Source organism: Geospiza fortis, unplaced genomic scaffold (genome assembly GCF_000277835.1).
Source record: "Geospiza fortis unplaced genomic scaffold, GeoFor_1.0 scaffold26, whole genome shotgun sequence".
NCBI lineage: Eukaryota > Metazoa > Chordata > Aves > Passeriformes > Thraupidae > Geospiza > Geospiza fortis.
In genome coordinates this window covers 1,114,948-1,136,365 of record NW_005054425.1, presented here as the reverse complement: position 1 = coordinate 1,136,365, position 21,418 = coordinate 1,114,948, and the positions used below count along the sequence as shown (strand labels likewise).

General features: G+C 48.0%; 1 protein-coding gene across 1 annotated transcript; it reads left to right on the top strand.

The window, feature by feature from the left end:
* The first annotated feature begins 7,993 nt into the window (after positions 1–7,993).
* Positions 7,994–20,110, top strand: LOC102044587 (tubulin alpha-8 chain). Its single transcript, XM_005426794.2, has 5 exons — positions 7,994–8,081; positions 12,750–12,972; positions 16,759–16,907; positions 18,205–18,885; positions 19,720–20,110. The coding sequence occupies exons 1-5, from the start codon at positions 8,079–8,081 to the stop codon at positions 20,011–20,013; spliced, it is 1,350 nt and encodes a 449-aa protein (XP_005426851.1). The 5' UTR covers positions 7,994–8,078; the 3' UTR covers positions 20,014–20,110.
* Positions 20,111–21,418: the final 1,308 nt, after the last annotated feature.

The following is a 21,418-nucleotide window of genomic DNA, read 5'->3' as shown; positions in this document are numbered from 1 at the left end:
CACAGGAAGGAATTCCTCCCCAATATCCCACCCATCCCAGCTCTCTGGCAGTGGGAAGCCATTCCCCCTTGTCCTGTCCCTCTAGCCCTTGTCCAAAGTCCCTCTCCAGCTCTCCTGGAGCCCCTTTAGGCACTGGAAGGAACTCTAAGGTCTCCCTGGAGCCTTCTCTTCTCCAGGTGAATTCCTCCCAAAAAAAAAAAGCCAATTAATTGCCCTAAAAGAGAGACCAATTCCTCTAGCAGGGCAAGACAAGAGACATTTTCAGTATCTAAACCAAAAGTAAGTGTGGAGAAGACAAAATTTGTAGGCTAGGGACAGTTTACTCCCAGGTAAAAAACTGAACTGAGTACAGGTTCATGTACCAAAGTCTGGGATCGTTTGAGACAGGGGCACTATCCAGCACAGACAGAGCACCCCAAAACAGAGAGGCTATGGCCCAATCAGTGAGTTCCTCAAGAGGAAAATTCTAAATGAATTCTAAATGAAAAACAACTGTACTTGCTAGAGAAGCTGTTCCAGCTTTGACAAATGGCAGATGGAGGTTTGGTACCACAGAGAAGCAGGAAAGGCAGGAAAGCAGCACTGAAAGAGTCTGGGCTGAAGCAATATTTAAAGTGAGCAGGGATGGGAGCAGCCCCTGCAATGTGAGCTTGCAGAGAACAAAAAATAGGGCAGGTAGTGAAGTCCAGGCTTGCAGGAGCAGGATTAAAACAGTTGGATGAACAAATAATCTAAGATTTAAAAGCAGAGAATGTATTTAAGGTCATTAAACCAGGCACTTATTTAAGGATTACCTCCAAGAAGCCAGGCTAATAGCATGGTGAGGTTACAAAGTCAAGTGATCAAGGGAGAGAATGCTGATATTAATCTTGCTCATGAAATGTTAATCTGTGGGCAGACACTGCTGCACTGAAAGAACCTCACAAACAAAAACAGAGCCCAGCCCTTTGGGTTTCCACTCTGGCAACTCAGACACATCCTGCCACTTAATTGGACCCTCCCTGCGGGGGCAGGATCAGGTACAAACAGGGTTTAATCACATAATTAGAGATGCACCTACTGCACACAGTCAGGGTTCTGGAGGCCTTCCCTACAAACCACTCTGGCTGTGCCTTCTGCCTTGTAGTTCCTGTATTTAGGGATTCCCAGCCCATCTGGATCAGGGCTGTTTAGAACAGGAATTAATTCAATGCTGTCTAGTTATGAATAGTTTTCAGCTCTAAATGAAAGATTTATCTTGGCACCCAGCAAACATTTCCCAAACCCTTATGGAGAATCCATGTCCTCCCATCAAGGTTTGGCCTGAGGTCAGTGGATTAAGCATTCTCCCTGAATTGTTGCTCTTTTTGTTGCAATGCAGCACTTGAGATAAAATGTGCAGGTCTGTGTAATGAGATGGAAGGTTGTTGAGGTCTAGAAATTATATTCCCCAATTCAGTGTCTCCACCAAGACTCCCCCAAACCAGATCCCTCTCACTGCCCCCCTTCCCCTCCACCTTCCTGCTCTGGGGAGGGGATGGGATTGAGAACTGGAGGCACAAAAGGTGCAAATTGTGAGTTAAGAACAATTTACTGGAAACAGCTATGAGATGAGAAAACGACCAGAAATAGCAACAATATGTAATAACACAAGGTATAAGGCATTATTTACTTACATGGAGAGCCACAATACCCAACAGCTCTTCCCGACCACACCACACTTTCCCCCACCCAAAGGGAATGTCATTCTCCCCCAGGAAGGGGGAGTCCCTCACTGCCACCTTCCCACCCTGGCAGTGAAGTGCATGGTATGGAATAACAACCTGGACCCACCCACACAGCTCCAGGCTCTACCTCTCATGGCTGCTGGGAAAAAATTTCACCCTGTCCTGGCTGAAACCAGGGCAAATGTGCAGGTCTGTGTGGGGAGATGAACATCCTGCTCTGCAGCCAAAGCCCAGCAATGTGCACTGGGCTGTTGCTACTGTCTGGTGCATCCCAGGAGCAACTCCACCTGCACACCCCTGTCCTTCCCAGGGCCCTGCCCACACCCCCCTGGGGCACACCAGAGGATCCCCACCCACCTGGGTTATGCAGTTCTCTTTATAAGGAAGTGAAATCCATGTTAAGGAACTGGCTGCTGGAGTGTGCTCCTTCCTGCTGCTGGAGCATCATACATCCCTTCATCTGATCCTAGCTGATGTCCAGGACCAGCTCCAGGACCTGCCATCTAAAATTTAAAATAATTAATGAAATCAAATATATTAGAGACAGAAAGGGTCTTTCAGAGCCAGAGAATAAAATCTGTCACTGAGGAGCAGGGCCCCCGCACTCATGAGGCGCCCCCTGATCCAGCCTGCAATGGGCTGGTGTAAGGCTGGTGGCTGTGGGATCAGCTTAACCAGAGCAGAAAATCCCACAAACTCACTGCCAGTCCCCCCTTCCCAGCTGCCATGGTCCTGGGTAGGAATTGTCCACACAGGCATCTGGGCTGCGTTCTTTGGCCTCCACAAAGGAGGCACTTGGAAGGGAGTGTCTCTCCTTGCTGATCCAGTCAGAGGGACCCTACACTTCTGGAAGGAGCCAGGCCTAAAAGCAGGGTGAGTGCACAGGGCTGAGGATGGGTGTGTGAAACAGCACTTGGAGAGGAGGAGATGACCCTGAGCTCTGAAACAATGGAGCTGTGGTGAAGCCCTGTGCCCTGAGTGGTGCAGTTTGATGGCTTCACTCTCACCATACACATGCCCTCAGCAATCCCCACACCTGGATGGGTGTGCTGTGAGCTGGGGATGAGGAGGAGCTGGTGCCTCAGTCAGTACCTGGCTGAAATGCAGGCAGCAGGCTGCCCTTGTCCATCTGAGTGCTGGGAGATCCCTAGGTCATCCCAGGTACTCAGAGCAGGCAGGCACGGGGTTAAGTCTGTCGTGGTTTTGGGAATTCAGCGATAGAAGTGAATGTGCACACATTATTTATCCAATTCTTCTGAAAGAGAATGGAAAGCAAGAGTTGCAGAGTTGTACATTCAAAGTTTCATCCAAGCTGCTGGAGAAGCCCCAGGCCCACAGTGCAGCTGCAGAGACTGTGTCACAGATACACAGCTAGTCCAGAATTTTTGGAAGGTGTCATACTCACTGAACACACAGGTTGCAGCCAAAGTCTGTGCCTGGGGCCATGACAGCATTACCAGGCACAGGGAAATCCTGGAGCGTTGGGAAGGATGAAAGTTTGACAAGAAAGTCTCACAGATATGTATGCCTAGCAGAAAGATTTTTAAATGTAGAGTCTGAAGAAGAAATAGAGATGGAAGCAAGTTTTGATATAGAAGAAAAGAATTGCTGAGCCAGTCTTACTGGATAACCAAGAAGGCAAAGTGTATGTTAGTTAGAAGGGGTTTTTATGGCTTAGAGCAAAGGATAAACCCACCTCAAACAAGAAGATGTTTTTACCAAGCAGAAAGATAGCACAGGCAAACAAGTCAGCAAAGTTACAAATAGAAAAAAGGTCTCAGAATTTTCCACTGCAAGAAAACTGAAAAACAACTTCTAGCTTAAACTGTAATGTACTAACTTTTAGTGATTGGAGAATAGTAACATGAATATGGTAATTATAGCAATTATGATAGGCTATAGATAATAGTTAAGGTATAGATTGGTTCTACTGTATGAAGATGCTCGTCAAAGAAAAGTTTATAATGCATTGTAACCAAAACCAAAGGGTCTCCAGGCCTGCCTGCAGCTGGAGCTGACAGCTGTGGGCACAGCTCTGTCACCCATGACCCTGGACTGCTGTGACATCTTCAATGTAATAAACTGCATTTTGAAGAGCTGCCTGGAGTCCCACATCTCTCATTATGGCTCTTACACTGGAGAAACAAAAAAAAAACTCTGCTGCTCACACAACTGGTCCCCAGCAGGAAGAAAGAATGTGTTCAAGAAACCCCTGGTAGCCCCTTGGGCTTGACATGATTGTTTAGTCAAACTAAATCAAAAGCATTTCAGGTCCCAAGGAATGGTTTTTTGGGTGTGCAGCAGCACCAGCTTCTGTAGGACTGGGGGAATTCTTGATAGTGCAGCAGCTGTGGGAGGGCACACTGAGGGAAACTGAGGCACAGAGCTCCAAACATGTGGAATCACTGCTGTGATGTCCTTTTCACAGAATCATTGAGCTGGAAAAGACTTCAAAGACCATCAAGCCCAAGTTGTGACCAACCCCCACCTTGTCAACCAGCCCAGAGCACTGAGTGCCATGTCCAGTCCTTCCTTGGACACTTCCAGGGATGGGGACTCTCTGGGAAGCCCCTTACAGTGTTTAATCACCTTTCCAGAGAGGAAAATCCTTCCTGATGTCCAACCTGAACCTGCCCTTGATGCCACATGAGACACCCAGCACAGCCTGGGGAGTGAGGCTGAGGCAGCGCCAGCACAGGTTGCAGATGCCCAAGTCAGAGCAGGCACTGAGTACAGGAATTAAACACGTCAAAACCTCAGCTGAAACTGGACCAGGGCACCTTTCAACACCACAGACCAGCCCAATCTGATTTTGTCAGCTAAGCTGAAAAGAATGCTCACTGCATTCAGAGCAATACCATCAGAATTTTCTGCTTTGGCAAGGGGTCTGGCCCATCTCATGTTGTGGTGCTGCAATGTTTCTAACAGAGAATAAAATGGGATAAATAAAATTCCCTCTGAGTGTGATTCTGTACCACTGGCAGTCCAGGCCCTGCCCCACTGCACTGGCAGTGCCAAAGGACAGTTGGAGCAGTGGGAGTGTTATTTCAGGTCAGAGCACTTGAAAAGCATAAATCAAATCTTTAAAGTTTTATAACTAGTTTAAAAAATATGATTTTTAAAAAAAATCAGTGTGGGCACCTTTTTTTCCCATACATTGCACAGTTTAGATTAAACTTTGCTCATAAGTTGAAGATTTCCTTAGTAATTTGGAACAACAGAACCAAATGTATTGCTTTGAACGAGCAGATGAAATTCTCAGTGTACTGGTGTCTAAAATGGGAGGCTTTGAGAAGGGAAAAAAGAGAACACTGAAATATTTGTAATACAATAGCAACAAGTGGAAGAATTAAATCTATTTTGACCTATTTTCTCTTTTAACCTACAGGAAAAGTATTCCCAAATCTGGGCTTGCAAAGGTCCCACTGGACATGTAGTGCTGGTATTTTTTTCCAACTGAGAAAAGCACAACAGATGATTAAAAAAAAAATAAAGAACATCTAACTGTTTGGTTTTTTTAATAAATAAAAAAGAACAAAAGAAACTAAAACATTGTAACTATTTATCTCTTTCATCCCTCAACAGCTCATGCCCACTGCAGGTGGGATCTCTCCTATCTGATCATGAACATTGACAGCTGCAAAGGTTTTCAGGGACAGAGAGTGACAGGACTAGGCAGGGGATGGTTTTAAGTTTTAAAGAAGAGAGATTTAAACTCATTGTTGGGAAGAAATTCCGCCTTGTGATAGTGGGCAGCCCTGGCACAGGGTGCCCAGAGCAGCTGTGGCAGTGCCCAAGGCCAGGCTGCACAGGGCTTGGAGCAGCCTGGGACAGTGAGGGTGTCTCTGCCCATGACACGGGGTGGAATGAGATGAGTTTTAAGGTCCCTTCCAACCCAAACCATTCCATGGTTCTGTCCTTTCAGTTCTTCCTGTCTCAGACTACCAGGACTATCCTGGTCTTCTTTACCAAACAAGTTCACTGAGGTGATGGTCACAGCTAAAAGCACTTTGCAGCCAAGGTCATGCCTCAGTGAGGTTAGGCCAAGCCATTAGGATAAAACAAATGACAAAAAAGAACAGAAAGAGAAGTTCTTTCAGTTCTCTTGGAGCACAGGTTGGGGGTTATTAGAAGTTTAATATTGCCTGGATTCTTCAAATGTATACCAGCTTGAAAGCACTAAGGAAAGAATTTGGGCTTGCTGAGGATGAAAACATGAAAGAGAAGACTTATCTTTAAAAAACACATTGCTCACCTTGGTGAATGTTTTCCCTTGGTATCCATCACCCAGCTCACAGGTACCCATGTGCGTGATCACTCCCCACGCTGGTGTGGGGATGGCAATGATGCCTTGAGAGGCTGCCCAGAACAGAGCTAGACAGTGTTAAAGGAAAAAGTAGGTATTAAAAAGGCCTTCAAAAGATACACCATGGGCAGTACAAGAACCCTGCTGATGTACACCCAAGACAGCTGGCAAATCACGAGTTCTCACACTTTTATAAGTTTTGGTTCATTTCCATATTGGGGTTCAATGTCACATTCCAGCTCCAGGTTATGCAGTCCCATCCTCCCAGTTTGCTCTCCTCAATTCTCTGTTGTTTACACTTTTAGAGCCTGAAGCTGCAATGGTGTCCTTGGTTCTGGGGCTGGAAAAGGATTGTTTTGTCTGACTAAACTGTGAGGAGAGCTCACTGACACGCTATATGAAATTTAGAGCTATATACTAATGCAGTACAGAATCTGGAAAATATGAAAGCTAAAACTTAAGGCATCAGCCAAATTCCCTAAACACAGTTTTGTGCTTTCTTATAGCCCACCTGTTTTTCAGTCACACATTACACTTGCCATCATTATTTGGAAAAACAATTATATCAACGCTATTTGTGGGTTCTTCCCCTTTCTTCCACCTCTGACCCTCTCTCAATCCTCTGGTCCTTGTTTTCCCTAGTGCTTTTGCCCTTCTTTCCTTTCTGGGCACACCCACACAGGTTTCATTCCATGCCTTGGAATGGGCTCAAATGATCACAATGGGGCTGATAACAGCAGGAGCAGCATCCTCAGCAGGTGTCAGTTCACTGCCCTGGGGATCAGTTCATGCCTTCCCTCCACGTACAGATCCAGCCTGGCACAATTACACCACACTCCTGCTAAAAGTATCACCTCTATCCAGGCTGCTTGCAGGGCTGGAGATCTATAGAGGAAGAGGAAAAATCACCTACTTTGTTATTGTTCAAAACTGTTTCACGTCCCTCTCCTGCTGCAAAAACTCAGCTCAGTGCAGGAAGAAGGAATTTCCTGAAACCGATGCTGGTGCTGAGGCCCTGAAGGATGGATGGAACTCCAGGTATCAAATATCAGACCTGCACACACAGCTGCTTTTACCCAGGGAGTGAGTTTGGCAATTGCAGGAATATTTCTGTTAATATAAGCCTTAGGTCATACCACAGGGTTTTTATGCTTTCGACTTAATATCCAACTTCAGCTGGGGCATGTAAACACCAGATCTACGGATTCCAGCAGAACCTATGCGGCTCTCAAGATCTGGCCCTTCAGCTTTGAGTCCTTTCCATTTTGAGACTATTCATCCCACTACTGGCACTTGGCACAGGCCCTGCTGTGCCTGTGACTGCAGTGGAGCTGCCTCCACCCTCCTGGGACAGGGATTTTCCTTTTTCAGCCCAGAGACAGCACTCAGAGCGCCTGGAGGACGGGCCCTGTGGGTGCCCACCGGGCAGATGTGGGGCTCTGGGGCCGTCCCTCAGCAGATCCCGGGTGCCATCCTTGGTCCCAGCTTTGCCCGGGTGTTTCACTGCTGCCTTTCCCCGGGCTCAGTGCGCGGAGCCGGGACAGGGAGAGCTCTCACTGAGAACCCCGTGGGTGCGAGGCCATGAGCGGCCCCCCGTCCCTCAGGGCTCCTTCCCAGGGCAGCAGCCGCTGACTCTGGGCTCCCCAGGCTGAGCTCGGAGACCTTGACCAACACCCGGGGGCGGACAGTGCTGAGCCCCCTGCCCTTCAGCCGCTGGCTCCGGACAGAACGATCCCAGTCCGGGACAGAGCGCTCCCCGGCCCGCCCACAGCGATCCCGGCCTGAAGCCGAGCCTAAGGAGGAAGGCGCTGACCTTCGTTGGCGGGAAGACTAAACTCCGCCCCCTTCCCGCCCTTTGTTACGAATCAGCCAATAGTTCGCGCAAGGTGGTGACAGACATTTCTGTCACCCAATAGTCCATGGGCGAGCGCACGCCACGCCAATGAGCACAGAGCAGGGAGCCGAGCGCCCCGCCCCTCAATTTATAAAAGGTGAGCCCGGTAAGAGCCGCCGCTCTTGCGGTGCTGCCCAGACACGTTGCGCGTCTGTCCCGGCGCTCCTGAGCCATGGTGAGTGGGGCGAGGGCCCGGCGGGGCAGGCGTAGCCCGGCGCAGCTCCGCGAGCTGCAGCGGTAAGGGGGGGTACGGGATGGGCGGCGGGAGGCCCTCGCCGGGCCGTGGGGGGCAGTGGGTCTCGCTGCCCCGAGCCGTGTCTCGTCCCGCGCCCTGTCGCTCCCGCCGTCTCGTCCCAAAATGGTGGCGGGCTCGCTGAGAACATGGCGGCCCCCAGGTCCCTCAGCCCCGGCCGGCTCAAGGGCTGCAGCTCGGTCCCGGCCCCCGTCACCCGCCGGGGCCGTCTGTCCGTGCGGGCCCCGGGGCGCCCTGCCCGCAGAGCCGCCGGGTTCCTGCGGCGTGTGAGGCCGGGGCAGCTCCGCGCGGTGTGCGCGACCCGCGGGGCCGCAGGGAGGGAGGCAGGGAGGAGCCCGGCCCACCGGCCTGGGAGGGGCCGAGGTGTCGCTCCCCCGCTCCTGCCCCGCGGCTGTCGGGAGGCTGGGCTGATGGGGAGAGTGCCTGACGGACTTTGTGAGATGGGTGGGCGATAATGAGCTGGGGAGTTGAGTCACCTTGAAGGGCAGTCTGAGAGGTGTGACGGGGCTGGGATATCTCTCAGGACAGGGTTCAGGTGCTGAGCTGGGCAGCACGGCTGGAGGCTGGGATGGGCGTTCGACTCTTCCCCGTGGGGGCGTTGCCTTCCTACAGCTCTGGAAAGAGATTGTCAGAAGGTTACATGGATTTACAAATGTAGCAAGACTGCTACTGTAGGCTTGCGAATGTATGGGAAATACTTGTTGAGCTGAAAATTATTCTAAGTTAGAGTGTTGGTGGGATGTGTTGAGGTTCTTGCTCTTACCCTTCCCTTGGGGGCTGTTTATTGTCACGGTTTTCAAATAAAGTCATATCAAGAGTATGACTACAGCCCCTGGTCTCTGCAAAGGATGCAGGTTCCCTGGAGTCCCATCCCAGGGAAACAGCGTTCCTCCATGTGCTGTGCTGATAAGTTTGGTCGGAGCTGGCACAGCCATTCTCAGGAAGCTTGGCTTTCCATCAGCCTCACACAAGAGCAGCTGGACCTTGAGCACCCTGCTGGGGAGTGCAGAGGACCCAGAGCCTGATCCAGCAGTGCCATGGAAGAGCTGGGGGGCTGCAGCCCAGCAGTGAGTGCAGCAAGGGGCTGAGTCTGCAGCTGCTGGAAGGGCAGTGACAGGACAGGCCAGTGCCCTTCAGCTGGAGCACATCCTTTAGGAAAGGAAACTGGGACTGGGCTGGAGAAATTCTGCCAGAAACTTTGTGTGCTTGCAAATAATGTATATAAGTGTGGGGAAAGCATTTAGTGTTAGTTAAGTAAATAAGAGGATTCTGTAGTGGCTTGAATACAGAATTTACCAGCGCTGTCTGTATACATTTAATCCTTATTCTGAAGCTCATCAGTGATGTGTGAAGGCCCTGATCTATAATGAGTGTGGTGGTTCCCTTGCTTGTCATTCCAGCTTGGAGCTGGTGCTTTTGGAATAAAATCTGGGCCTTGTTCTTCAGGATTATTGGTTCTGTGAAAAGGCCATGCAGCACAAAATGGGCAGAGAATCTGTTAGTGTCTGACAAAGGTTTGTGCTTCACTGAATAGCCACATACTACTTAAAAGTACTTAGCAGAGTTGTAGGAAAGCAGTTGAAAGCACTCTCAAAGCAGGACTCACAGTAGTACCAGGCCAGGCTTTATCACTGACCTTGTCTAGCCAAGTTTTGAAAGCCTCCAAGGATGGAAATCCCCTCCCACTTCTGTAGTGACCTGTTCCAGGGCCACACCATTCCACTGGGGAGGCTTTTCCTAACACAAACCTGAGCCTTGCATCAACCTCTGAGAATCTGGCCTGAGCCACCTGCGGAGCAGAGGGAGCCTTCTCCTGTGCTGCCCACGTGTCTACTTTTGCTCCCTGGCACGTGGCTTGCCCTTCTGAGGACAAGAGCACCCTGTGGGACATTCAGGCTGGTTTCTGTGGGAACCTTCTGGATCTTTGCAGCAGGGCTCCCTCTCAGTTACTGCTGTTTGTGCAGGGAGTCATTGCCCAATGTGTTGAACTTTGTATTTTGTCCAAGTAAACATGCCACGTTTAATGTAGCACCTGCTCTGTGGCTGTGTTGCCAAGCTGTGCATTCAGAGTTGGAAGGGACCCACAAAGGCCATTGAGTCCAGCTCCTGGCCCTGCACAGGACACCCCCAGGAATCCCAGAACTCTTTGTGTTGAGTTCTGTCAGCCCTGGGGTTGTGACCTTGGGAGCCTGTTCCATTGTCTTGTCACCCTCTGGGGGAAGGATGTTTTCCTCATATCCAGGCAAACCTCCCCTGACACAGCTTCCCTTGAGTCCTGTCACTGATCACAAAAGCACCCTCTGCTTCCTCTTGTGAGGAACTCTAGACCATGATCAAATCTCCCCTCTTCTCCTGGCTAACCAAGCCAATGGCCTCAGCTGCTCCACATACCCTTCTTTACCCCCTCCATCTGTGGTGTGCTGTAGTCCTTACACACCTTTCAGTGACCTTTCCCAGCTGCTTGGGGGTTTCTCTAGCAAGGCTTAGGTCACTGGTAGGACCTCAGCCAGATGAGGATCCAGGCTGACGTGGTGGTCTCTGTTTTCCTGTCCCTGCAGAAAAGTTTCAGGCTGTCCTGCTCTCCCAAAGGGATGTTCCCTGAGTCATTGCCATGGTCTCTGTGGCCCTGCAGCTGGCTTTCCTGTCACCTCTTTGACACTGTGCAGGTTGGCTGTGTGTTCTCTGCCATGGCAGCACTGACCAAGCTCTGCTTCAGCCTGGAGGGTGGTGGTGTAATGGCTTTGGAGAGGAGAAGGGTGGCAGCAGCTCTGAGTGATGCAGCTGGCAGAGAGGATGTGAGCTGGACACCTGAATGTACAGCTTGGATGGAAGGGAGCTTAAAAACAGTTCAGTACTGTGCTTGAGAACAGGTGATTTTTTTTTTGACAAATACAAATTTTAATTTCACGGGATTCCCAATGAGTTTGAAAGGACTGTGCTCCTGCTTTTCTGCATGGACTATGGATGTGGACTAGGCAGTTCCAGGTCATAGAATCACAGACTGGTTTGTGTTGGAAGGGACCTTAAAGACCATCCAGTTTCATCTCTTCCACCAGACCAGGTTTCTTCAAGCCCCATCCAGTTTGGTCTTGAACACTTCCAGGGATGGGGCAGCCACAGCTTCTCTGGGCAGCCTGTGCCACCCTCACAGGGAAGAATTTTATCCTAATATCTAATCTAACCCTATCATCCTGCATTTTAAGGCCATTTCCATTTGTCCTAACTCCCTCTCCAGCTCTCCTGGAGTCCCTTTAGGCACTGGAAGGGGCTTTAAAGTCTCCCTGGAACCTTCTCCAGGTGAACATTCCCAGCTCTCCCAGAGGGGCTCCAGGCCTTGGAGCAGCTCTGTGGCCTCCTCTGGGCTCTCTCAGCAGCTCCAGGTCCTTCCTGTGCTGGGCCCCAGGGCTGGGGCAGCTCTGCAGGTGGGGTCTCACCTGAGCAGGGCACAGGGGCAGAATCCCCCCCTGCCCTGCTGCCCCCCTGGGGGATCAGCCCAGCACAGGGGGGTTCTGGGCTGCCAGAGCCCGGGGCTGGGGCTGAGCTTCTCATCCACCAACACCCCCATGTCCTTCTCCCCAGGGCTGCTCTCTGCCCATTTTCTGCCTGGCCTGTACTTGTGCCTGAAAGTACTCCTGCTTATCCTGGAATTCCAGGGAAGCAAATTGTCCCATCCAGTCATAGGGTCTGAGCATAGTTTTGGGTAACAGTCACATCAAACTGAAGTCTATGTAGGCTCTTCTAGATTGTGCTTTACTGACATTCAAAACTAGATGTTGAATATAAAATGCCACAGATGGACCAGGAGTTTGGAGATGTTTCTATTATGGTTTGGCTTTTACCACTTGAAGTCCTGTACTGCAATATTAAAGAAACTGGGTTGATACTCTGGACATCAGAGGGAACTTGGGAATCCATACATGGGTAGGAACAGATTATTTTGCTGCCATGAACTATTTTCTACATGGCTTTCATGAGGTAGTTTCAGCTGGTGTTGAGGAGTTCAGTACCTTGTGTACAGCAGTGTGTTGAAGCCTGATGGGTCTGTATCTATGGAGGGTTGTGAAGGGGTTTGTTAGGCAAATCCTTTCCTACTGAGTGACAAAGTTTCCTCGAGGGGTCTGGAGAATATGTTTTTGGTTTTGTGTACATTAAATGAAGTGCTTCCGGGTCCTGGGAGGATTTTGCTGCCTCTGTGGCTGGGGTCTGTGTGTTGCTGTTCTGGACACTTAGGCCAATGAGAGGTGTGATCATCAGCTTTTCTGAATATTCGGTTTGGTATGAAGAGAGAAATTGGCTGAAGAACTTGAAAGAGTTGATCAGACTCTTCCTGTCTGATTGAAGAATAACGAAGAGGAATGAGCTTGTAAAAATGATAATGTCCGAAAGGGTTTTTCTGGGTGGAGCTGATGCTGTCTCAAAGGGGCTTTTGTGTCCTGTTGTGTTTCGTGCCAAATGCCCCCAACACCGAGACAATAAGGCCAATGTTTTAATGGCTTTGCGGGCTGGCAGTCCCCCCAGGCGTGCTGATCCTTTGCTGAACAAGGGCAGTCGTGTTTGTGCTGAGCAATGCGTTCTGTCCCTGTCCCGCAGCGCGAGTGCATCTCCATCCACGTGGGGCAGGCGGGCGTGCAGATCGGCAATGCCTGCTGGGAGCTCTACTGCCTGGAGCACGGCATCCAGCCCGACGGCAACATGCCCAGCGACAAGAGCATCGGCGGCGGGGACGACTCCTTCAACACCTTCTTCAGCGAGACAGGGGCGGGGAAACACGTCCCACGTGCTGTCTTTGTGGACCTCGAACCTGCAGTCATAGGTAACAGTGACAGTGCAAGGTGTTATTAATGAGAAGCTTGACTAGGCCAATATTTAAGCATCAATCAATTTATTAATTAATATGGTAAAGTATGAGCAATACAGTGCTGTGTACAGTGGGGGAAGTTTTCCCTCCAACTGCACACCGATAGTTGAGGTTCACAGGTATTTATAGGGGTACTCATCAGCTTTCTCAAGAGTTTCTATTCCCAATTTTTACGTCTGTCACAATTCTACACCTATTGTGATTTAGTTTTTCTCAGCATGTATCCCAAAAGGAGTATCCCCAGATGGTGGTGGTCAAGTTTCTGAAAGAAGGAAGAAGAATCCCATCTGGTGAGGTCCAGCTCTCCAGATGTGGGTCCACCTTTTGATTGCAAGGACTATAAATCCCATGATAGTGATGTCCAGCTTCCCTTGATCAAAACTATTAATCCTTGAGTTGATGTTCATCTTCCTTTCTCAAGCTGCTTTTCACTGTTTTGTTAAGGCATGAGATAAGCATGTTTCCTTTATATATATTCCAGAGCTATAGTTTCAAGGATACAAGCAATATTCTAAAATTATACTTCAAAAGGTAATTATTGCGAAGCTGTTTAAGGCTTAGCTACAAGCAGAAAGTTCCTGTCAAAGAGCAACATCCTTAAAGCTTTAATTCAAATGCTCCTAAATCAACTTAAGGCTTATAAAGGTTAATTGCAAACAAAGGATAGGTTCAAAGGCCGTCTTCCATGCTTTACTTTCCTCAGTTATTATTAGAATTCATCTTTATAACTGTCCCATGGTCGGTTTCCACACATAGCACAATCACAAATACATTGCCTGTATGTACCTGACATGAAACACAGCTTTGTATTTCACAAGAGCACTGGAGAATATTGCCATGTGTTATTGCCACATAAATACTTTAGACTATTGGTTTTGGCTAAGGGATCCATGCCTTTAGTCCTGAAAAATGCTTTGGGGCTTTAAATTTTTAGTGTATGAAGCTTGCCTACACCTTCCTAGTGGTGGAAAATACTTGGCTTTATTTTCATTGAGACTGGCAAATGTGCTCTGTGGAGCTTTCAAGAATTTCTGCGGTACCTTCTGCCAGGCTGTGGAGTTAAATGGGTCTCATGAACACACTTCATGGTTTTGCTATGCAAGGAGCAGTTACAGCCCCTTGTAACAGTATGGCATAAAGTGTGCTGCAGTCAGTAGAACCTCTTTAAGAGACACAATAGATATCATTAGGAAGATTCCTTATTGTACACAGGAATGATTGCTGTAGTTTCCCAAAGCAATCTGTGGAAGCTGAACAGTGCTTGCAGAAATGAGTCCCCATAGCTGGCCTAAATTCAGAGATTTCTGAACATGTACTTCAGCTTCCTGTTGCCTTGTCTTTGAGAAACAGTCTACTCCTGAAAATGTGTTCTGTTCCAAGCTCTGGCAACACCATCTCATGGTGTTCAGGTGTGATCCCATGCATCAGCTACTGACCAATCCTCCATCCTGAGGGAGTACATGCACTGTCAGCTCAATGTGAGCTCCTGTTTTCACAAGACCTTCATCCCTTGTGTCAGGAATCCTGGTTTTCCTCTCACCAGTGTGTGCCAGAAGTAATTCTTCTGGAGCTGATTTTTGGCTATCTTGCCTTAAGTGGTGATTTGGGGCTGTTATAGCAGAGATCTGTGTTGCCTGTGCTTATGCAGTTGCTGTGTTTTATATTTCTGCAATACAGAGTTGGGGAAATGTGTGACTGTGGCCACTCCTCTGTACCCAAACCATGGCTGTTCTGTAACTTCTGTTCAGTGTAACACACCAGACCCCTTCTTGTGGCTAACACAGCAGATGAACCTCTCAGGGGAGCAGAAGGCTGTGTGGCTGTTTGAGGGTGGGCGTGCTGGGCTATAACTTTGAAATGAGCCCAGGCACCCTTGGCCATACACTGATGTTCCCAGGAGCTGTTGCAGGTCTGGCTTTGTGCTTTTGTGATCCCTGTGGCTGTTGCCTCCTCTGCACTGGCCAGGTGGTGGCTCTGAGCAACCAGGAACAGCTCAGAAATGAGATGAGACAGGTGGCAAAACAGGGCACAGGAGCTGGTGAGTCTTGGAACAAATGCCAAAAAGTAGTGAGTGTTCCAGTGCTTGTTGGTGATGCAGGTGTAGTGTGGGGAGATGGGCAAGACTGGTAATAGTCAAAGTTAGGGCTTTTTGTTAAAAGTTACATCATGTGCCTTTCTGGGAAATAGCTGTTATTCCTCCCTGGCTAATGTGGAAATTACTGCCCCAGTTTCCTGGGCAGGGCTCACGAGTCCCCATTCATGCAGCAAGTCCCTATGCGCTGAATTTATGAAAAACCCATCTTTGTGCATGCAGCAGCTTGTGCAGCTGCCACTTGTGTGCACAGGGATTTCTGTCCTTCCAGATCAGTGCTGGTCTTGCAGAAAGCAGCAGGATGGTGGATATGCACCACCTCTGTGAATGTGGTGGTAAAATACCATCAAACTTTCCACCACAAAATAGGGCAGTGACATCTGGGAATTCGACACAAGTGTCTTTAGCAGTCTACCCCAGCTAGACTTGAAAACATGAAGGATAGCATGTCTGGGGCAAGCTGGTTTAGCTGTCCCCTCGCCCCAGTCTTTTGTTCCAGGCACACTTTTGTAGTCCAGTGGCTGATCCTCTGAACTCTACAAGTTTTGTTACTTCCCAAGGACCATCCTGGCTCGTGCTACCCCTGTCTGCATAGGATAAAGAACCATTTTATTTTGGTTCTGTATTTTTCGCTTATTACCCATATTTGTCCCTTGTAATGTGGAGTGGTATTGTAGGAAGTCTTAGGGTATTTGGATGGTAAATTTTTCCAAATTGTTTTTATTTTGATGCAGTCTTAGAAATACTTTAGGCTGTTGGATTGCAGACTGGAGTGGGAGCTGCTCAGCCTAAACTGGTTTAAATGCTAACTATATTTTTATGTCTTAAGTTTTACTTTTCTTTGTGTTGCTTGTTCTATTTCAGATTAATGAATACATGCAAGCAGGCAACTTCAGCTGTAGTTAATAAAGTTCCCTGCTGTACACCTGACTTAAATTAAAGAATGCAATACTGCAATAGCACACAAGAGTGGTTTGAGCTAAACCAGAGACAAAGCTCTGCTGAGTGTCTTTGTACCTTTCTGGTAGGACAGAGCTTTAGTCTGCTGGATTTAAGTGCATATTTTTGGGAAACTAGTGGCTCTAAATCAGCCTCCAAATGTGTAACTGCTGGGGGATATGTGTGCTACAGCTTACAGCTCAGGGGTTAGTTAATTACTCCAAGAGCATCTCCATCTCTTTTGAACCCTTCTCTACCTTTGGCAGAAAGTACAGTGAAGAGAAAGGAACATGTAAGCAGAGTTGGCTCTGCTTGCCCACAGAAGCTGGGGTCAAGCAGAATCCTGGTGGGATTGGGAAGTGAAGGGGAAAAATGGGATTTCAGCAGCTGGGCTGCAAAATGAGCCTTAAGTTGTCTTAAACTGGAAAAATGGTTCTGCTATAGTCCAGTTTTTAATTGCTCTGACAGGTCAAAATTCTAAAATTTGGTGTAAAATAGAGCAGTTTCCTAAGCAATAACTTAATTTTTCTTAGTTATTCAGCATTTAGGCTTTAGGAAGTCACCTACTGATTGGTAGTTGCTTTTTATCTCTGCAGGTTTAAGTACATTATTCTGGACAACCCTAGAAGTTTGAAAAAGCTGGTCTATATAGAACATTTACTTAAAATATTTATATATTATATAATAATATGTATCTTGTCTCTCCCCAGATGAAGTTAGGAATGGGACATACCGACAGCTCTTCCATCCTGAGCAGCTGATATCTGGGAAAGAAGATGCTGCAAACAACTATGCTCGAGGTCACTACACAGTGGGGAAAGAGATCATTGATCTGGTTCTAGAGCGCATCAGGAAGCTGGTAAGACTCCACTGACGGCTCTGAAACATCTGTTTTACAGCATTTGGAAATGAGGTTATCAAATACATAAACTGTGCTTTAATTTCTTTGTGGTATGAGAATCTGTGGACTTAGTCTGCATCTGCTTTTATTCTTAGCCAGCTGAAAATGGCTGGATTTTTCCTGTCAGATATGGCTTTCAAGTGGCCTAAAATGCTGATGAGGCATCTAAAACTTCATATATAGTTTCATGTTTAGAAAGTCAGAACCAAAAGTTACAATTTGCATAGTTCCTGCTGGAGAAGGATTGGTCTGTGGCTGTGGCTCTTTCAAGGAATTTTAAATAGAAGTGGTTTGGACTATTATTTGCATTTCCTGCTGTTATGATTTCTGGATTAATTTTATGGTAATAACAGTAGAAAAGGAATAAATCTCAGTAAGTTGGGATGTTTCAGCTTCCCCAGTTCTTCAGTCATGTGGCAAACTTATGAAGGGGGCAGTTTAGGAGGTTCAGGTTCCCTATTTAGGGCTGCTAAGCATGTCCATTGCCCAATTTGTGTCACAAAGGTAGGAATTCTCATTGCACAAATTCCAGGTGCTTTGATATGGAATGCTAACTGTGTCTTAGTATAAAGTGCACCTTTTGCAGATTACAGCTGGAATTATTCTCAGTGCTTGACTGCCACAGTCTCTAATTAAAGCAATGATAAACTTGCAGCAGGCTTTACTTTGACCTGAAAAACAGTCATGATTTCTTTGTACAAGCTGTTGGCAGTCCCTGTTAGTCCTGGGAGCTGAGCATCATGTGGCACCTCTTTGTGAGGACAGGGCTGTCTAGTTTTGTCTCCTGAGTGGAGTGAATGGGACTGGCACTGTAATAGGCTGTGACAGCTCACTTCCCCCAGCAGAGATACACACTTGGCACTTGTGCAGCATTGCAACAGTAGCTCTGGGATGGGGGATTGCTCCATTTTTGTGCAGCTAGAGAATACCAAGTAACTGTAAGGGATAGATAGTATGTAGGTCTTTGAATATTCCTGCTTTTCTTGCTCATTGTTAGTGGCCTCAGCTGAGAATTGGGGATAGAAGGAATTTTAAGCTAGCGATTTGAAGTGGTCAGCGTCCAATGCGTACGGGGTTTAAACCAGCCCAGAATATTGCTTTTCCTGGGACACCTCCTTGACTCTTGGTGGATAAATTCTGTATTTCTGAAGCTTAAACAGTTGGTATTTGTCAGAATTCAGAGCTGTCTTTCTTGAGGTTGACTGGGGATTCTTAATGCACACAATGTCTTGAGCACCTGTATTTTCTCTTTCAGTCAGATCAGTGCACTGGCTTGCAGGGCTTCCTGATTTTCCACAGCTTTGGGGGAGGAACTGGATCTGGTTTCACCTCTCTGCTGATGGAGCGCCTCTCAGTTGACTATGGGAAAAAATCCAAGCTGGAATTCGCCATCTACCCTGCACCTCAGGTCTCGACAGCTGTTGTGGAGCCCTACAACTCCATCCTGACCACCCACACCACGCTGGAGCACTCTGACTGTGCCTTCATGGTTGACAATGAGGCCATTTATGACATTTGCCGTAGGAACCTGGACATTGAACGCCCAACCTACACTAACCTCAATCGCCTCATCGGTCAGATAGTGTCTTCCATTACTGCTTCCCTTAGGTTCGATGGTGCCTTAAACGTGGATCTTACGGAGTTCCAGACTAACCTGGTGCCTTACCCTCGCATCCACTTCCCGCTGGTGACCTACTCCCCGATCATTTCTGCAGAGAAGGCGTACCACGAGCAGCTCTCTGTGGCTGAGATCACCAACGCCTGCTTCGAGCCCTCCAACCAGATGGTGAAGTGTGACCCTCGGCACGGCAAGTACATGGCGTGCTGCATGCTGTACCGCGGGGACGTGGTGCCCAAGGACGTCAACGCCGCCATTGCCGCCATCAAGACCAAGCGCACCATCCAGTTTGTGGACTGGTGTCCTACTGGATTTAAGGCAAGTCTCAGTTCCACCGTGATTTCTTAGATTTCTCATTCACTATCCTGGGTGATGGGTGCTGTTTTGTTGCAATGTGGCAGGGTGGTAGAAATGCTGCCAGTAATAATTTTCTTCATAGTTATGCCAGTTATAATCGGAGGGTTCGGAAACTGGCTAGTTCCTCTAATAATTGGAGCCCAAGACATAGCATTCCCACGAATAAACAACACAGGCTTCTGACTACTCTTCTTCAAAGTGTCTCCTTCAGAAGCTGCTCAGAGTATGGCCACAAGAGCAGCCATTTCAAGTCCATGCACACACACACCACAGGTAGCTCAGCAGAGGACAGACAGGAAGGGTCTTTGTATGATGTATTCCAGTGAAGGTTTATTGCATCCACCACACCAAAGGGATCAGGGACAAAGACACAACCATGTGTTGTGCACAGGCTTAGTGTGGGGTCAGTGACAATGACCTGAGGGCACAGGGCAGGGCAACGGGCAGCAACCTGTAGGGGGATGAGGGATGAACAGTTGGGGTTGGCAGGGTCAACTGGCCCATGGGGGAAGCAATCTAATGTAGATTAGCAATAGTGCTGCACAGCACCATGGGGGAAGTCCTCTCTCTCAGCCTAGGTGGGGAAAACTCTAGTATGTTCCCACAATGGAGAGTGTTTGCTCTGAACTGTTCTGTAGGTACCTGGTTTGTATTCTCAAGATGTGCAGATTTAGGTTCTCATGGAGGGCTGTTTTGTGAGTAACACATTTTAATCAACTCCTGTTGTCTGACTTTAATTATTGTCATTGTCAAACACCACTGAGAAACTCATGGTCTCTTCCACATCTCCTGTAGGTTGGCATCAATTACCAGCCCCCCACAGTGGTTCCTGGGGGTGACCTGGCCAAAGTCCAGCGGGCAGTCTGCATGCTGAGCAATACCACAGCCATTGCTGAGGCCTGGGCTCGCCTGGACCACAAGTTTGACCTGATGTATGCCAAACGTGCCTTTGTTCACTGGTATGTTGGAGAAGGGATGGAGGAGGGGGAGTTCTCAGAGGCTCGGGAAGATTTGGCTGCACTTGAGAAAGATTATGAAGAAGTGGGCACAGACTCGATGGATGGAGAAGATGAAGGAGAAGAATATTAAATCCAACAGTGAATTGCAAGTCTTTGCCATTTTACTGCCTCTTTAGTAGCAATGTAAATCATGTCAGCTGATTGGAATAAACTTCTTTAATCAAGAACTTTGGTAGTGTCCAAACACTATGTACACTCATTAACTACATGCAGTCAGCAGTCCAAGAGATGGAATTCCTTTCTGAAGAAGGTAGCTGAATAAAATAACCATGCTATGGTTCAGTCAGCTCTTGTCCTTAAGGCATTGCTATTTGAAGAGCTATTAGTGCCCAGAACATGAGACTAGAATGAGCTGGAGCTTTTTCTGGAAGGTGTTAGGTATATTTTTTCCAAGACTCTAGAGCTGGTGTCACAAGAGGCAAAAGGAGCTGTGTTATCCATAAAAGATGCAAGACCTTCAAAACCAAGGGCTGTTTGGGTTAGTTGTCTCCTGTTCTTAGAGAGGGCCAGTAACCTAGAGATGCAGTAACCTGGATGGGGAGGAGATGTCCAGGAAGGTTGTGCCATAGCATGATGGACCTGCCACCGTAGCCAGAGCCTGAGCAGTGGTTGCCCTTGTGTTGCTGTGCCCTCCCACAGAAGGAACTGCAGTCCCTGTCTGCAGGTCTCTAGACTCAGATTTCTCCTGAAGCTGTCTGGAGAAAAATTTGTGGGTTAACTGGCCACAGTTAAACATCTTAGTTTTCCCTAAAACCAAGTCTTTTGCAGAAGTAATTATTCCATGGGTTCAGATATGAATGCTGCCATCCTTCTGTGTAAGCTGATGGAACAAGAGAGGATTTGGCTAATCAGGTTTATCTTCAGATGTGAACAGCCTCTGTCTGAGACCTTCTGCATCGACTGAGTGGGGGCCTGGGCACACAGTGAACCACAAACCAAATAACTTCATTGTTGTAGAGCTGGATGACTGAGCAATCTCCCCCATAGCAATGCCAAAGGTGGAATAGTTAAATCTTAAGATGATGATTGAATACTGAATGTGATTACAGGATACCAAAGTCTGACTCCAAGATGAGATTTGGGCTGGAGAATTTTCCCCATCCAATTTCAAACTTACTCATATTCCTTCTGATTTAATAGCAGAGCGTGATTCAGGCCAAGCCTTGAAATCTGTTAGTTGCAGATGTGAACACCTGCTTGGCAGGAGTCTCAGCTGAATTATGCAAGATCCTGAACTCCTTTCTGCATGGAAGCTTCAGTGCTCAGGTAATGCTGCAGTATCTGACATCCCCTCACAAAGTGGGGTCCTTTTCCTGGTCCCAGTTGGCTGCACTTGTTCTAGGTGGGGGTGTCACCTGTAATTCAGAGTAACAGGCTGCTGCTATTGATAGAAGGTCCCAAAACAACCTGGTCTGTGAGAGCTGACCCGTAATTGCTTTGGCTCCTTTTCCTGGATCACTGGTTTTTTTTTTTAG